Source organism: Pteropus vampyrus, unplaced genomic scaffold (genome assembly GCF_000151845.1).
Source record: "Pteropus vampyrus isolate Shadow unplaced genomic scaffold, Pvam_2.0 Scaffold9, whole genome shotgun sequence".
Lineage (NCBI taxonomy): Eukaryota > Metazoa > Chordata > Mammalia > Chiroptera > Pteropodidae > Pteropus > Pteropus vampyrus.
The window spans coordinates 2577150-2593642 of record NW_011888790.1 but is presented as its reverse complement, the minus strand read 5'-3'; the positions used below and the strand labels follow the sequence as shown (position 1 = coordinate 2593642).

Below are 16493 nucleotides of genomic sequence, written 5' to 3'. Positions count from 1 at the left end.
TTCCTTCCTTCCTTCCTTCCTTCCTTCCTTCCTTCCTTCCTTCCTTCCTTCCTTCCTTCCTTCTTTCTTTCATACTTGGATTTTTTCTTTCACTTTAGTTTTTTCTTCCTATATGTCACCCTGTAGGTCACTCACCTGTATTATAGCGCAGGTTAATTGGCACCAGGTATATCCCCCTGCACTTTGTTTATAATTGGTAGCTGTTCTATTTGGACTAGTACTTGTTAAAATTAGTTGATGCTCTCATTATGCTAGTTGTTAAATACCTTTTTTTATGGTGACATTGGTTAACGAAATCCAGTAAGTTTCAGGTGTACAATTTAGCAGTAAGGCATATATTTCACAACTGTATAGTTGTGAAATATTTTATATGTCGCCTATGATTTATATTTATTGAGTCATATATTTTTTGAGAGTTGGAGGAACGATGACTTCTAAAACATAGGCTATATAAAACGACTAAGATTTTTAAGGCTATTATATGCCAGAAGGAAAATTTTGCATGTTTTCCTCCACATATCAACAAAATGTACTTCAGTTTCTCAAATTGTAAGTGAATTTTTTTAAATAAAGGAAGCTGTATTTCTTCTCTTTGCTAGGGGGAGCACATGATGATAGAAATAAATCTCGTCCGGTTGTGATAACATGTGTTCGTCCTGGAGGGCCTGCTGACAGGTAAACTTCATCTTTTTGTGTCACTATCCAAATAGATTAAATAAAGCTTAGGGACTTTGGCATAGATATTGATGAACTCTAAATTTCATAGTAAAAGACAGATATTAAGAAAATATGGTAGAATGTGAAAAATGAAATAGATCAGGCTGCAGAATAAGAAGAAAGAAGGTTTGACTGTAGATTCAACACTTAACTACCCTGTATTTTTGGCAAGTGGTTTAACAGTTCTTTGCTCAGTTTCTCTCATCGCAAAATGTAGATAATAATCTCTACATTTCAATATTTTCAGTTTTTTCAAAGATTAGAGGTATATAGTGCCTTGCAGGGGACCTGTCACACTGTAGATCCTTAATAAAAGGCAGCTGACTCTTTTAAGGCAGGCTTTTGAAATGCATCAGCTCCAATTGCCAGTCTCCTAACTTGGAAAGAAAGGTGGTGGTGTTCTGGTTCTTACTATTATCAACAACCGTATCATTACTATTATTACCTTTTGATGATGTTTATGTATGTCAAGTGAAGTGACTTTTATTAAAAAATAAAATAAAATAAAAGACATATTGTTGATCTCCAGAGCTTTCTCTTCCTTACTAATATGAATATCTAAGGGATAGCTCTTTCCGCTTGTATATCGTAAACTTTGAGGGGGGGGTCCCAAGTAAACTCACAACTTAGGTGTCCAGGAGATACGTATTTTTGTATTAATTTCTACAGCAAAAGTTGACCCCATAATGACTCCGGCCATTAGATATTGTTGAAAGGCAGGAGGAAAATGCACTGATGCCCCTTGACTCTGTACTGCGTTTCAGACCAAGATAAATTTTTAAAACCTTTTCTTAAGCAGTAGAAATTAGTTAATAATACTAAACACTATTTATCGAACTCTTAACATGTGCCAGGAACTGTGCTAAGTGCTGGACAGACATTGTCTTATTTTATCCTCACAACCACCCACAAAATGAGATATTTTTATCCACATTTACAGATGACAAAATGAGTTCCATTATGGTTAAATGACTCGCCAGCTACTTCGTGGAAGGACAAGGATAGGAATTCAGGTGTATTTTCTTCAAAGCTCATGCTGTGAGCTCACCTTTTATAAAGAAAAAATCATAATGTTTAATATAAAATAAGAGCTATGAAGACACTAGTTTCTCACCTGCGCTAAAGTATATGTGCCTTTGCAGAGGATAATACAAAGGCAAAATTTCCAGGGAAATGTTTCGTTTTCCTTTCTCTTGCTTCTCTAGTGAATTATTCTTCCTGAAGCAAATGAGAATATTTTCATTTCTTATTAACATGTCAAGTTGGAGTTGACAGAAACATCAGAAGCAGTCTGCTAGTTTGTGAGCAAGATATCGCCAAATTAATGTAGGACTAAAGGAAATCTAAGAATTTAAGGAAAAAAATTTAAGTCCAATTTAGAGAGTCATCTAGCCAAAAGATATTTAGGAAATCATTCTTATTCTTCTCAAATCCAAAACTTGTCATTCCTCCATTTGATTCTTTCACTTCTGTGACCCTTCCTGATACAGGAGGGTTATAATCTGGAAGCTTCCCTGGTTGTACCCTAGAGGTGTCCCTAAGGTTCTGAGATGTCCTCTCCCCGTGCCTTGTGAGTCTATGGTCATAGCAGGGAGAATCATATTTGCTGCCTCTTCCAGTGAACATGAGACTGAATCAATTTAATGATCCCCAAATGTCCTTATAAATCAGTAGGAAAATTTACAGACCAGGGAAATTTTTTACCAGCATTTCTTATCCTGCTTGAGTTCACTGGTAATAAATTGAATGGAACCAGCAGGCTTTTTTCTGCTTACCTGGCTTGGGGAAAATAGGTGAATGCTATTTTCTGAGCTCTAATAAATCAATTTTTGACACGCAAAAATCTAGAAAAGGGAAAGTGTGCCTTTAATACATTGGCACCCTGAGAGTTAATAGTGGATAAGTTTATTTGCTAATGTATAGTTATTTTCTTATTACTGATTTTCACATTGCAGCAATTTGCTGTTCAGGGTTACCTCTTTACTCTCTTACTGTGACACTTGATGCTTAAAAGGAAATGCAAATGGGTTGGATGGCAGAAAGTGTGTGAAAGAACCGCTTTGGCTAAGTGAATATTAATGCAAGCCCTATTATGCTAAATTAATGGAGATTGTTCCTTTCTTCTCCCTTCAGAGAGGGCACAATCAAACCTGGTGATAGGTTGCTGAGTGTGGATGGAATTCGGCTTCTTGGAACCACGCATGCTGAATCCATGAGTATTCTTAAACAGTGTGGACAAGAAGCAACGCTGCTGATAGAATACGATGTCTCAGTAATGGGTATGTCAGAGTCCTGAGGTTGTGATCTCGAAGCTTTAGGACGTGTCACTGTATGTCTCTGATAAATGACTGTGGATTAAGAGTGAGCTGTTATGTCCTCCTGTAGCAGACAGAATTTCATCAATACTATATCATTACTCTGTTTGGGTTCAGGAAGAGGTGAGTGGTACTTTTCAGCAATTTAGAGTTCCTATGTCAATAGATTCCATTATAAGGTCTCATTCTGTCGGAGTATTTCATTTAGCAATCAGCTTTTTGTATATGTGGATTACCCTTTGGCAGGAAACAATTTTCCCCTCTAAATCACAAAAATAATATTATTAACTTAGGGCATGATATTTTTTCTTTTACTACATGGAGACTGTAAACAGTAGGGCATTCCTTTACTTCTCATAACTTCGCAACATGAAGCCAGCTAATCAGAATTAATGAGAATTACCATTTTATTATCAGACCTAGAGACAAAGAAAGGAAATGGACATATATAATGCCATTGATTAAAATCAGAAGTGGAGTGCATTAATTTTTCTTTAAATAATGATCCAATAGAAAGTAACTCTTATATCTACCCTTACAACTACTATAACACTAGGAAGATGTTTTAATCTGATTTTTAAATGTTAAGAGAGAGCCAAAGATTTGTGTCATGTTGACTAAGGCAGAAAAATTATGAGAGAATGAATTGGAACCTGAAATTGAAACTTAAATCATCTTGTAAGTACTTCTTACAATTATTGGACTTGATTATGTGACCTGACTTTACCAGCAAGTTTTATGCTGGTGAAATGTAGCAGAGGAAAAGAGATGTATTCTATAACTGCAGACTCCTTTCTTTCCCACTCTGTATGATTCATGTACAGCAGTGTTGCTTGAAAGTATTCTTAATCTGTCTACTAGCCTGAAATGTCTTAGAGAAGTATGAGGTTTCCTAAAGAGTTTAAAGTGTGAGAGTTAAGTTCTCAGCTGGATAAATAGTACAATATGCCCTCAGCATGGAAAGTTCAGAAATAAATGAACTGTCCTCTCTCCATTCTTCCTTTGCCTTGTTTTCCCTCCTTCTTCTCTTTCTCTTTTTCTTCTGCTATATGGTTTTTGAATTAGATTTTCAGTTAGATGATTTGGGTTCTGTTTTCAACTCTACTGATTTCTAGCTATAAATTTGGATCGTGTTACTTATTTCCCTGGACTTTAGTTACCTCATTTGTCAAAAGAAGACTGGTAATGCCTATTTTTAAAGGCAGTTATAAAGATAAAATAAAATTATACAAGTAAAATATATTTTAAATGATGATATAATGTATTTTTAAAATTAACATTGAAACAGGTGTTTGACATACTTAACTTCTTCATTTGATCTGCAAATAGTTATTGAGTTTCACAGCAGGTACCAAGAATACAGAACAACAGACCTGGTCCTTGTCCTTATGCAGCTTGCAATTGATGGGGAGGACAGATAGTAAACAGGACAAACACTCAAAGTGTGATCATATCATGAAGGGCGTGAATGAGACTCTGTAATAGGGAATAAGAGCAGGCACAGGTGAGGGTTGGCAGGTGCCAATAGGGTAGTCAGTGAAGAGGTGAAAGGTAGGCTAAAACCTAAAGGCTTAGAAGGAACTAACTCCCAAACCGAAGACAGGCAGTAGTCTCTAAGGCCTGAGCAGTTTACCTCAGAAGGACAACCCCTCCCCCATGGAGATGGGCACCACTTCGGAGGAAATTCTTCCCTGTCTCATTACTGCCAGAGTCGGGGAGGATAGGTGACCCACCCATCTGCCTTCTCCCCAACTCATACTCTTATTCTGAATGATGCCCGACAGTTTTCACACTCCAGAGTTCTCAGCTATCCCCTAATACAGAAGAAAATAGGCCATCAGGGAGGTAACACATTAAAAGTTGCTAGGTATAAGATCAGTATACAAAAATTATTGGTTACATTTCTCTCTTCCTGCCAAAAACAGAGTTAAAATTTTAAGATACCATTATAACAGCAATAAATAATAAGATTCCTATTATTTTTAACTATCACAAAAGCTGTAAGAGCCCTTTAGGTATAGATATAGATGTAGATGTAGATATATATGTAATGTAGATATATAGATAGATATAGATATAGATATATTTAGCAGGTCCTCGAAACACAGTTTCATGCAACATCGTTTTGTTATGACGTTGATGAGTTGCTATAAAAACTTAACTCTTTATATCAATTAGTCTATGATAAAATTGGTTTTGTTATAACTCGTTTCCCTTGAGGTCACAGAACCTATCAATAACATTAAGTGAGGACTTACTGTTGATAAAAGAATAATTAAATAAATGAAAACCTACATCATGTTCTTAGGTGGGAAGGCTTTATATCTAAAAGATGCCATCTCTCTCAAATGCATCTATAAATTCAATTCTATTTAAGCTCTCAAAAGCACCTTGGCAGGGGACTGCTGTTTCTAAAATGTATATGGGTTAAGAAAGGTCAAAAGAGGAAAGTAGCCAAATTTTTTCTGAAACAATATGAAAGCAGAGAAACTTGTTCTACCCAATATCAAGACTCGTTCTAAAAATGTGCCATTAAGTCTACATAATATTAATGTAGGGAAATAAAGAGACCAAGGAAGAGAATGGAATGCCTAGAAACAGACCCCTGCAGATATGCAAACAGAGGTACAGTCTTATATCAGTGGGGAAAGATTGAAATAGTCAGCAAATGATTCTGGGTCAATTAGTTACCCCATGGGAAAAAATTCAATTAAAATCCTACTTATATCACACCCCAAAATAAATGTATTTATGTAACCATTTCCCAATAGACTGCTATTATAAATATATTCCTCTATATTTCTCATTTCATTGTCAAAGATTGTATTTCTTTTTAAAATATTTGATATGTAATTCCAAATTGTCCTCCAGAAAGATTTTACTACTTTATATTACTACCAGCAATAGTTTAAGTGTACCTATCTCTTTGGAACTTCTCAACACTGAATATTATTATTTTAATCATTCTGATTTAAGTGAAAATGGCATTTCTATTTCAATTTACTTTTCTAAAAAGAATTCTAGTACAAGTGAATATTTTTTCATGTGAATACTAGCCATTTTCATTTTCTGTTGTCTATGTCCTTTATTCATTTTTCTATTAGAGATGCTCTTAGTTTTTTGTTTATTTGTTTGTATAAACTATTTACATATTGAACATATTAATCCTTATTAGTTTTTTTGTAGTAACTTTTCTCAGTAGTTTAAACATTTTGAAGTTTCTTGGTTTTTTTTGTTTTTGGATGCAGGGTTTTTCTTAGGATTTAAATAATATTTTTTTCTCAACGGTTACCTAATATTCCTGGATTATTTAATAAAGAATCTATTATATACCCACTGAATAGTAATTTTTTAAATTATACATTAAGTTTTTAAATATACTAGACTCTTCATCTGGGCTGGTTGGTCTTATCTCTGTATCTAGTTTCACACTAAACTTCAGGATAGGACTTTTGAATCGAAGTCTGAGCAAAAGAGCTCTATGTTACCATAAAAGGACACATTCTGTATCACTTGATTTTTTCCCCAGTATTCTCCTATAGTCTTACTCCCTTTTTTCTGTTTTGTCTCCCTTTCTTATGTTTTGTATTCCTATTTTCTTAATTTAGGTTAAGATAGGATTAGCTATAGATAAGGTCAAATAATTGAGAATGATAATTTGAGGAAAGAGAAGTAAAAATGGTGCCTTAGAAAATCGTAATATAGGATACTTTCTATTAGAATTATTGTTCATCAAATATTAATTAACTTTTCCTTTTATAACAAAAAAAAGCATATTTTCTTTTTGTTTTGCAACTTTTGGAATTACTTTTCTTAAAAAGAGTAAAATGAGCTCTTTATATAACACAACCTACTGGCTACTCTGAGAAGCCCAATTAATATTTCTTTCAAATTCTTTGGAAGTCAAATTTCCATTAAAAATAGTTTACCAATCTTATTTTATTCAAGTGACAACATTCTAACAATTGTACAATTAATATTTGATAAACAACAATAAATTTTATAAAATTTTTTCATTTTACTTAACTTTTAGTGAGGATTTTTTAATGGGAAATATTCAGTAAAGCAGACCAAAGACACTGATACCAAAGACACTGATATTTTATTTACCGAATATATGAGTTAAACATCAATTTTGTATTTCCTAGGAATCTAGGTTAAGTATTTGTCTAGAGATTATCAATTCTATTTTTATATGATATATTTGTGAATCCTAATGGAAAATATGCTGAGATAGCCATTAGATTATGTGGATTTCTGTTTGTACCTTTTACCAATCTCCCTTGATATTAGGCTTAATGATTTCATTTCTTTGTGTCTTTTCCTTCTATAAAATAAGAATAATGATATTTACCCTATTTAGCTCATTGGGATATGAGAATCCTCAATAGATAAACATTTTAAATAAAAAAGCTATTTATTCTTAAAGGAAACCAGGTGATATTTAGAAGTACAAAGGAATTAAATTTATGAATGAATGTTTAAAACAAAGTTTTTGGGCCTCCATTCAGACGCCTTTCTATTACTCTTAAATAAAGCTAAATAGATGCAAAAATTATAATAGAAAACTTCAAGTCTTAAACTGGGAAAATGAAGAACAATAACTTAGTAGTATACAAGGGTGCCATCAGGTTCAAATGGCAGAAACCTAATTTAGACTAGCTTAATGAGGGAATTTATGAGCTTATGAGGATGGGGAATTTAAGATATATTCTGGCTTAAGACACACGCTAATAATGTCATAGGCATTCAGTCTCTCGGGTCTCCTTTCCTGGGAAAAGTTCTTCTTATGTCACAGCAGGATGGCCCCAGCAGTCATAAGTCTACCATTTTCATAATCCACAGTGCCAAAGAAAGAAATGAGACTGTATATCCCATAAAAGATTCTTAGTGACTTTGCTCGAGGCAAATGCTGACCACAATGCTAATCTCTATGCCCAGGGATATAGTACATTCTCTGCTTTTTTTTTTTTTTTTTTTTGGTGATGTGAAGTGGGTAAGGGTGGGGAGGCAGGAATGTATGTTGAACAGTCCCAATAGAATAAGACCGAGAAATGACACTTCTCCAAAACAGATGATATTGAGTAGAAAAGCAAAGTAATAGATGCCCATTTGAGGACACAGTTAGTTGCTAAATATTATATTGCCACTAATGGTGTACGAGAGCTTCCCTTGCTTTACATCCTTACCCGTGCCTGGTATTCTCAGTCTCTTTCATGCTACCCGTACTGACAGGTGTGTAGTGGTATCCCCTTGTAAGTTGAATGGATGAATAACCATGTAGAGCACCTTTTCATTTGCCAGTGGGACATACCTGTTACATTGGTTTTACTTTTAATACCTTCATTTATTTACGTACTATTAAAATTATGACACATTATATCTTACAAAGTGCGCGTCTACAATCGTAGATATAAATATCAATTTTATTTAGTTGTATGCTATTAAAACTACACAAATTGCTGTACTTCTTAGTGTGTGTACAACCGTAGATATTTATATTTTGACCTTATACTCAGATATATTTTCCGGTAAACCTCAGATCATAAATTTTCATAAATTCAGTAGTCTGTTTAGGAAAACTGTTAAAATTATCAATTTTATTAACTAAAGGAGAATTTAGTCTGTGTTCAAATTTTAAGAAAACTTTATTGGGATAAAGAAAACTGTTAGGGGAATAGGTTTTGGGGGGAAATTAAAAGTTCAATTTTGGATATGTTATGTTTGAGATGTCTACACATCATACAAGCAGAGGTGTAGAATAGACAGTTTGGTATTTAAGCCTGGAGTTCAGTGCAGGACTTAGGACAAGAGATATAAACTTTTGAGCGATCAGCACAGAGATGGACATTAAAAGCATGAAGCACCTTAGGAGAGTAAGCATGGACTAAGAACTGAGCTCTAGGACCTTCTCCTAGTGTTCAGTCAGGAAGATGAAGAGGAACCTGTAAAATAAATTGAGAAGGAGCATCCAGTGATTGAGGCAGATCATGGAGTCACAGATGCCAGACTTTTTCTTTGTAAAATGATGATAATTATACTACCACACTCACAAGCTGCTGTGAGGAGCAAGAGTTAATGTATATGTGATGTTTAAGCACATAATATGTGTTCAACAAATATGAATTAATTACTTTAAATGTTTATAGGGAAAAAAACCCTCTCCTTCATTATTGTTGAAATGCATTACCAAATGCTTAGGTCTGAGAGCCCTTCTGTTGAAAACCAAGTCACATAAAATACAAGGAAAGCATGAAGTTCTGAAATAATGACTTCAGTACAATTTAGTGCTTTTCGAAGTCAGACAAACTTGGTTTTGAATCTTGACTCTCCGTTGACCTTGGACACGTTACTTAGCCTCTCCAAGACTCAACTTTCTCATAAAGATGATAACAGTACTTTTTCAAAGGATTGATAAAAAGATTAAATCAATGGATATATGTAAAGTGCCTACCTATCATAACTAAACTATTATTGAACACCAGAAAATTAAAGTTGAATATTTCTGTGCTTTATTTCCTTAAAATGAACCTCAGGTATGTCATTACCCTAAATTAAGAGGCAGCTGAAGCTTTAATATGGCCTTAGTAAAACATGTATTTGGGAAATGCGTTCTAGATCATCTTATGTTTTAAAATTCATCAGAATACTTATTTTGCTTAAATCTTTGCTGAAAATATTTCTAAAATATGTTTCTGAGAATGAATATTAAATTTGAGTATTTGATAGAGCAGCGTGAAGTTATTTCAAGAAAATAATTCTGAATAGCAATACTTTGGCCAGTGTTACAGAGTCAAGAGGTGCAGAAGATTGTACCAAATCTGTTCTAATTTATAATTTACTCTGGATTTTTTTTTAATTACAAGATTCTCTAATAATTGTTTATTTTATAATTTTCCTCTTCCATGGAAAGAGATGTGGAGGGCCGTCAGTCAATATGGACTTGTTGGCTATATATTACACAAAACTCACTGTAGTTCATTTAAACAAGCTTTCTTACTAAGGAATAGTAATCTCAGTCACTTTATTAGATGTCAAATGTAACCAACCAATTATTATCGTTGGTGATAAAGATGGAAAGATAACCAAAATATTTCTCCAAAATGTCCTGAAGTTTTTCACTGTTGTGCCCAATATTTAGTATTCCTATGCACAAACCTTTCAATAGTGTATTATATATATGCCCAAGTCAAATCCACCTCCCTCCTTAATCCTACCCTTATTTGGTTCTCTCAATTTCTCTGTCATTTTATCTCCCTTTTGAAACCCCGTAACACCTTCTTGGCAACTCTTGAGGGTGTTTACATTTCGCCTTGTCTTAGTTATCTATGTGTTTTTCTGTTGCGCCTCTACATTCCCTAGACTCCTCGGGGACACTAACTGAATCGTCTTTTTTGCTTATTTCTATTGCACCTCACAAGAGTCTTCAGACATACATAGGAAGCTCTTAATGATAATTGTGGATGGAACAATGCATTCACCCATAGGTTAGCTGTTCTTATGACTAATCATCATCCAGTGGATGTGTATAGAATATAGTAAAACATCAATGTTTATGTTGTAGGTTTAAAATGAATTTACTTTATGTCATCTTACATTGCAGAATGACATTCTGAATCTTTAAATCGCAAAACCTTTTAGTCTACCTGTTGTGTTTTTCTGAATTCTTATAAGTCTCTGACTCTCCCCTTAACTATTACTTTCTCTGCTCAGCTTCGGACCTATCCTTTTATTCACCTGGAATAGATCACCAGGCAAAACCAAGGATACTGAGAAAAATGTAATCCTTCCCTTAGAAATACTCAAGTATATTACATCTCTGCCTTGCTATATGGATAGTCACTACCTATAGTCAATTCTGAGCAAACAAAATAGTAATTTTCAAGTAATTGTTTTATCAGGAATGGATTTAAATGTTACAAGTCTCCAGAAGAGATGATTAACTGCTTTGCAATAAAAATATATGGGTTTATTAATGTTATCACAACTGGATTTTAGTTATACTTTACATTTTATTTTTTAGAATATCAAGATCAAGATATAAACCTTCTACCAGTGACTTCTCAGTCACTAGTACCAAGAATAAGTTGGCCAGTGTTTGTATTATCTAATCAGTTTCTTCTGGATGATCTCAACTTACTGGAAACAGTTTTTTAAGAGCTCCTAGAAGTATTTATGATACACACACTTCCTTGTGGTTCACCAGCATAACTCTCTTCTTCATAGAAAATATCATAAGGAAGCCCAGAGAGTTTCCTACATAAAAGAAGTCTAATTTTTAAATGACAACAACCATTTGTTTAGAATGCTATTTTTCTAAGATAAAAGCTTGATTGTCTTCTTTTTTATCTGAAAACAATGAATTTTTGTTGAATACTCTTGTTCCCACTCACCTCATTCCCTTTTACATATTCAGATTCAGAGCCACTTGTCATATATTTGTGGAGATAAAAGAAGTGAGTAAAAAGAGAGTGACTCTAAAGTAAAACAGGGTATGTTTTTATTTAATATTACCAGATTAGAGTAGGCTTGACACACAGAAGCCTGGAAAAAAATACAGAATTTTATCTAGTTTGTTCTACAATCTTCAGGTAGATGTTGCTATCGAGTTTTAAGACTGTATTTTCTATCGCTATGTAGCAAAATATCACAAACTAGTAACTTAAAATAACACCCATTAATCACCTCAGTTCTGTAGGTCAGAAGTCCAGACGGGTACTGCCGAGTTCTCTGCTTAACATCTCTTAAGGTCCACCCAAGTTGAGATGTCGACTGGGCTAAGCTCTTGTCTGGTGGCTCTGGGAAGGAACCAAAACCATTACCTAAAAAGGATATTTGGTCATTTCCTTTGTTAATCACACCAAATCCAGTAGTCCCATTCATTAACAGTTATAAATTTCCCAAGGATTACTTCCCAGCATTCCTATCATAGACGTAAGGCCAGCATGCTGCTGTGCAGCCGTTTATCTGTAAGAATCTTGATCTTGGCGTTCTGAGATATCTAATAAATTAATGGAACATTTGTTAAAATTCCCTCAGATTGAATATTATGCTTCTAAAATTAAGTATGTCCCTTAAGAGGAAAATTAGCCCTTTAATTTTAGTATATTTTAGAAAAGTGAAAAGCTGACTAAACTCAATCAGGGGAAATCTCTCTTTGTATGGTAAGTTTCTTTGAGGTCATGTACACATATTAGGTAGACTAGAATTGCTTTTTCTTAGAGGAGAGTAGCAGACGAGCACTTTTTCTTTATTGTAAGGTCAGTTCTTGATGGTCTATTTAGAGTAGTGCCAAAGTACTAATCGGGATTACTTTCTCTGTGGTTGGCTACTAATTTTATATTCCTCATTGATGTTTACAGTGCATTTCACAACCACGATCCTATTTTATCCATTACCTGTTAAGAAAACCAAGCTGCTGCTGCTGCCTTTTTTTTTTTTTTTTTTTTTTGAGAAAGTCTGAAAGGGTTATGCTGACCATGGGAGTCTGGCACTTTCTGATAAATACAAGAATCCACATGACTTCTACAACAATAGGTCAGTTCACACAGGCTTAGTGAATTCATTTGCAACTTAAGAGAACAAATCTTGTTTCCTAAATAAAACGTGTACTTAGAAAATGTACAAGGTTTTACAGGTTTCATGGTCATCGCACAATTAATGATTAATATTGAAGGTTACGTTTCTAGAATGGTACAGAAGAACTTCGAGTTCACATTCGAATATCTTAGGGAAGTTTTGTTCCTCCTCTGTGAACATGCATGAGACTGGCCTTAAATAAGACCTTTTACCCAACTCACCATTCTCTTCACAGTGCTATTTTTCACAGAACTCTTGTGGCCACATACTGTAAATATTTCTAATCTTCTCTTTCTTCTGGTACAAAAAAAAAGAATCTTTCATTCCAAAGCTTCTTGGGACCTTTAGGTTCAAGGCTAAATCAAAGATGTTGAAGTCATAATTATTGTTTTTATCTACCCTGTGATATAGGAAAGGAAGATGTTAAGCTGTTTAAAAATTAGAAATCTAAGGAAAGTTGTTTAGCTGGATGACACAGTTTATAATGTCAAAGTCAAAACTCATTCTTTTCTCTAACATAATATGCTGCTATTAGCAACTTACAGTAATAGTAACTTCCACTTATAAGTACCTGTTAACCCAGCGATTTTGTATATATCCTTTAATACATCAGCCTAAATGTCACTTCTTTAGACTTCTCTGTCATTCTGTCTAAATTAGATCTCCCTGTTTTACTTGCCCAGGGAACCCTTACGTTTCCTTCAGAATAATTATCACCATTATAATGCTATCTGTTGGTAAGCTAATCTCATCTTCACTAAACTCTAAGCACCATAAGAGGAGGGATATTATATATTTTTTCACCACTATATGCACAGTAGATGTCCAATGCACATACACATAAAAAGGTGCACATTAAATATTTGTTGAATGAATGAAATACAGACAGCTTAAAAGCTGTGTGTCCACTGTTTTACTAAATTTAGAGTAAATATTTTCTCTGAATAACTCAAAAAGTGTAGTAAAAGATGCAGTAAAGTCGTAAGTAACCAATTTGTATTTATTTTCTAATATTCTTATTTATTCCTTCTTCCCTTACCTCTCCTCTTTTTCTTTTTCCCTCCCCTCACTCCTCTCTCCTTCCCTTACCTCGCTTTTGCTCTCCTTCCCCTCCCTTCCCTCCCTTTCCTTTCCCTCTCTTCCCCTCCCCTTCCTTCCCTTTCCCTTCCCTCCCCTCTCCTTTTCTTCCCTTCCCTTCCTTTCTTATCCCTCCCCTTCCCTTCCCTCCCCTTCAAAAAGCATTTTCTCCAGGTTATAGATAAGGCATCCAGAGAGCTACATAGAAGGGTTTTCCATGACTCATTGACCCACACCCACGGTTGATTTTCTTGCCCAAATATTTGTTAGCTATTTCTAGTGGATCCAGAACACGATTGCTCCAAAATGTAACCGTAAATATTAGTCCAGAGATCCAGACTTTGAAAAAAAATGTACTGGACTGCCCAACGAAGGCATACAACAAATTATTTCTCTCCAGCTCTTTGAAGGTTGGGAAGTACCAGGATCAGAGTATAAAGTGGCCTTTGTCCAGCCTTTTTATTTTAGAAGAACCTTGTTTTAACAAAAGAGCAAATATGAGTCTTCGTAAGTCTTTAACAATGTGGCTTTTGAAAAGTGCCCTGCTGTGATATCTTGGCTGGTTGAAAGCCCTGTACGTCTTTTGAGGACCCCCAGCTTCTTTTTAGTTACAGCCATTGCTGCTAATAAGGAATGTAAGTCTATTTTATCATCCATACTCATTGTCAAAATCTTGTCATATTCCATACCTTCCACAGAGGCCTGAGCCTTTTAGGCACAGGTAGGAGGAAGATTCTCTTAGTCACACCTAGGTGTGATTTCTGATAAGCATCATGTATTTGAACACGCAGAGTATTGAAATCTGACATTTTGGCTCACTGGAGATTTTCATTCTGGCATGTTTACATTTGTGGCTCTTAAGAGATAAAAACAAGCAAAAGAACATAAAAAAACTACTAAGCCACATACACAGGTAGGAAGGAGTAGTTATCATCAATTCACAAGAATTGGGTCAAACACTTAAGTAATATTTCAGCTGCTTTCATGTTAAAATCCCACTGGCCTTTTACCTCATGCACTTTCGTTCATCACTGTTGGTTGCCTGCTTCTTAGGACTCCTTTGAAGTTTCCTTACAGACTCTACTGAGATATCTCACACTGTGGGACATGCTTTGGGTGCTCTGGGACCTCCTACTTCTCAGAAATGATTTCCTTAACTTGAACACTTCTGTTGAGTTCCTTGAAAGACAGTTTTGTGCTGAATGGCATGTTCACCTTGCAGAATCTGCTTCACTAAAGTCTTACTATCCAAACAGAATTATAGAGAAAGCTCAGCAGCCATTCCAGCAGAATTCTCACCCTTGGGAGGGCACGTGGAGGGTCTAAGTTAGGTTTAAGTTTGGTCAGTCAAGCTGAAGATATCGTTTGACAGGAATATTAAATATCTCACCTGTAAAAAAATTTAATTTTCATAATATGGGTAGTTCAAAGGCCCCACATGTAGATGTCCTTTGAGTACCTTGTCCAAGATTCAATAGTTATAGATTATAAAACTCAATCCATAGCAGTGTGGATAATCTGAAATTGCAGAGAGAGTAATAGTAAGATCGTTTACAACACGTAAAAGTTAAGTAAGTAAAACAACACATAAAATCTAACTGATTTTATGTTAAGTTAAGTAAGTAAAACAACACATAAAATCTAGTGTATCTAATTGATACACTAAGATGGTATCTAGCTCTCCTGTCCTGCCCTCTTTTCTCTAAGTTGCTGAGGCAGATAAATAATAACTTAATTTTTTGACTTAAGTCTTTTCTCTAACTTTCTCTGGCTAAATAAAGAAAATAATTTTTCATCTCAACTAGGAAATTAATTGAGCAGCATCAGCATGTGTGGGGTTTAACTCAAGAAGTAGTGGAGAGAAAAACTAATAATTAGTGTGGTTAATTTCTGCCAAGCACTGTGCAAGGTACTTTATTGCATTTTATCTCTAATTATCATAGCAACTCTGTGGCATATCCATGATTATCCATATTTTTTACAGATACAGTAACTGTCTTGAAGAAGTTATGTAAATTGACCAATATCACACACATCATATTGTGTTAAATGTGGAATTAAACCCAGATTGACCTCACAAATCTGATCATATACTCTCAATCTTATGTGGGTAATTTTATTTGTTTATTTGTTTTATGACTAATAAGTGAATATTTATTGAGGACCCACAGGATTCAAGACACTGGACTGCGTGCTTATTATTTTTATCCCGTGGTCAAATTGGCCCAAGCTAGAGAGTAGGGGGCTCTTAGTGCATTTGCTCTAGTCAAACTTCCTTTGCTTCTTTATTGACAAAACATTGGTGGTTTAATTATAGCCAATATATGAAACAATAAATGTTTTAAGTGTAGATGAAAGTTTTGAAAATAAAAAAGTAATGGAATATATCTTTGTATATTCCAAACAAGATTCTGAAATTAAAATAGAAGACTTAGACAGTTAATAGTCTTTCAAAACTAAAAGTCTTACTGGGAATATTTAAAAATAAAACTGAAATCTTATCATTTAAAATATAATTGTTTTAGGCCTAAGTGCATTATTGAGCAAGAAAAAAAAAAATCCCAGAACATCAAATATTTAACATTAAGCACCTAAGAGAATTCTCAGTAAGAGAACTCTTTTTTTATAGTAAGAGGGAAGAAAGTGAGACACTGAATTAATTATCTACTGGTGTTTAATCATTCAAGCATTTTTATTGATTCAAATTATGGTAAAGCTAAGGGAGTTAGGCATAATTTCCAGAAATCCTTATACCTCTTTTTTCTGTACTCTCTTAGTATCTCACTTATACTCAGAGACATCATC

The 16493-nt window shown here is 34.4% G+C and overlaps 1 protein-coding gene across 1 annotated transcript in view; it reads left to right on the top strand.

Annotated features, from left to right (window-relative positions):
* Nucleotides 1–16493, top strand: part of GRIP1 (glutamate receptor interacting protein 1) — a 626604-nt gene that overhangs the window by 493618 nt on the left and 116493 nt on the right. The window contains exons 6-7 of the mRNA XM_023520629.1: nucleotides 600–675; nucleotides 2851–2996. Coding sequence (XP_023376397.1) covers nucleotides 600–675; nucleotides 2851–2996 — 222 coding nt within the window. The remainder of the gene's footprint in view (nucleotides 1–599; nucleotides 676–2850; nucleotides 2997–16493) is intronic.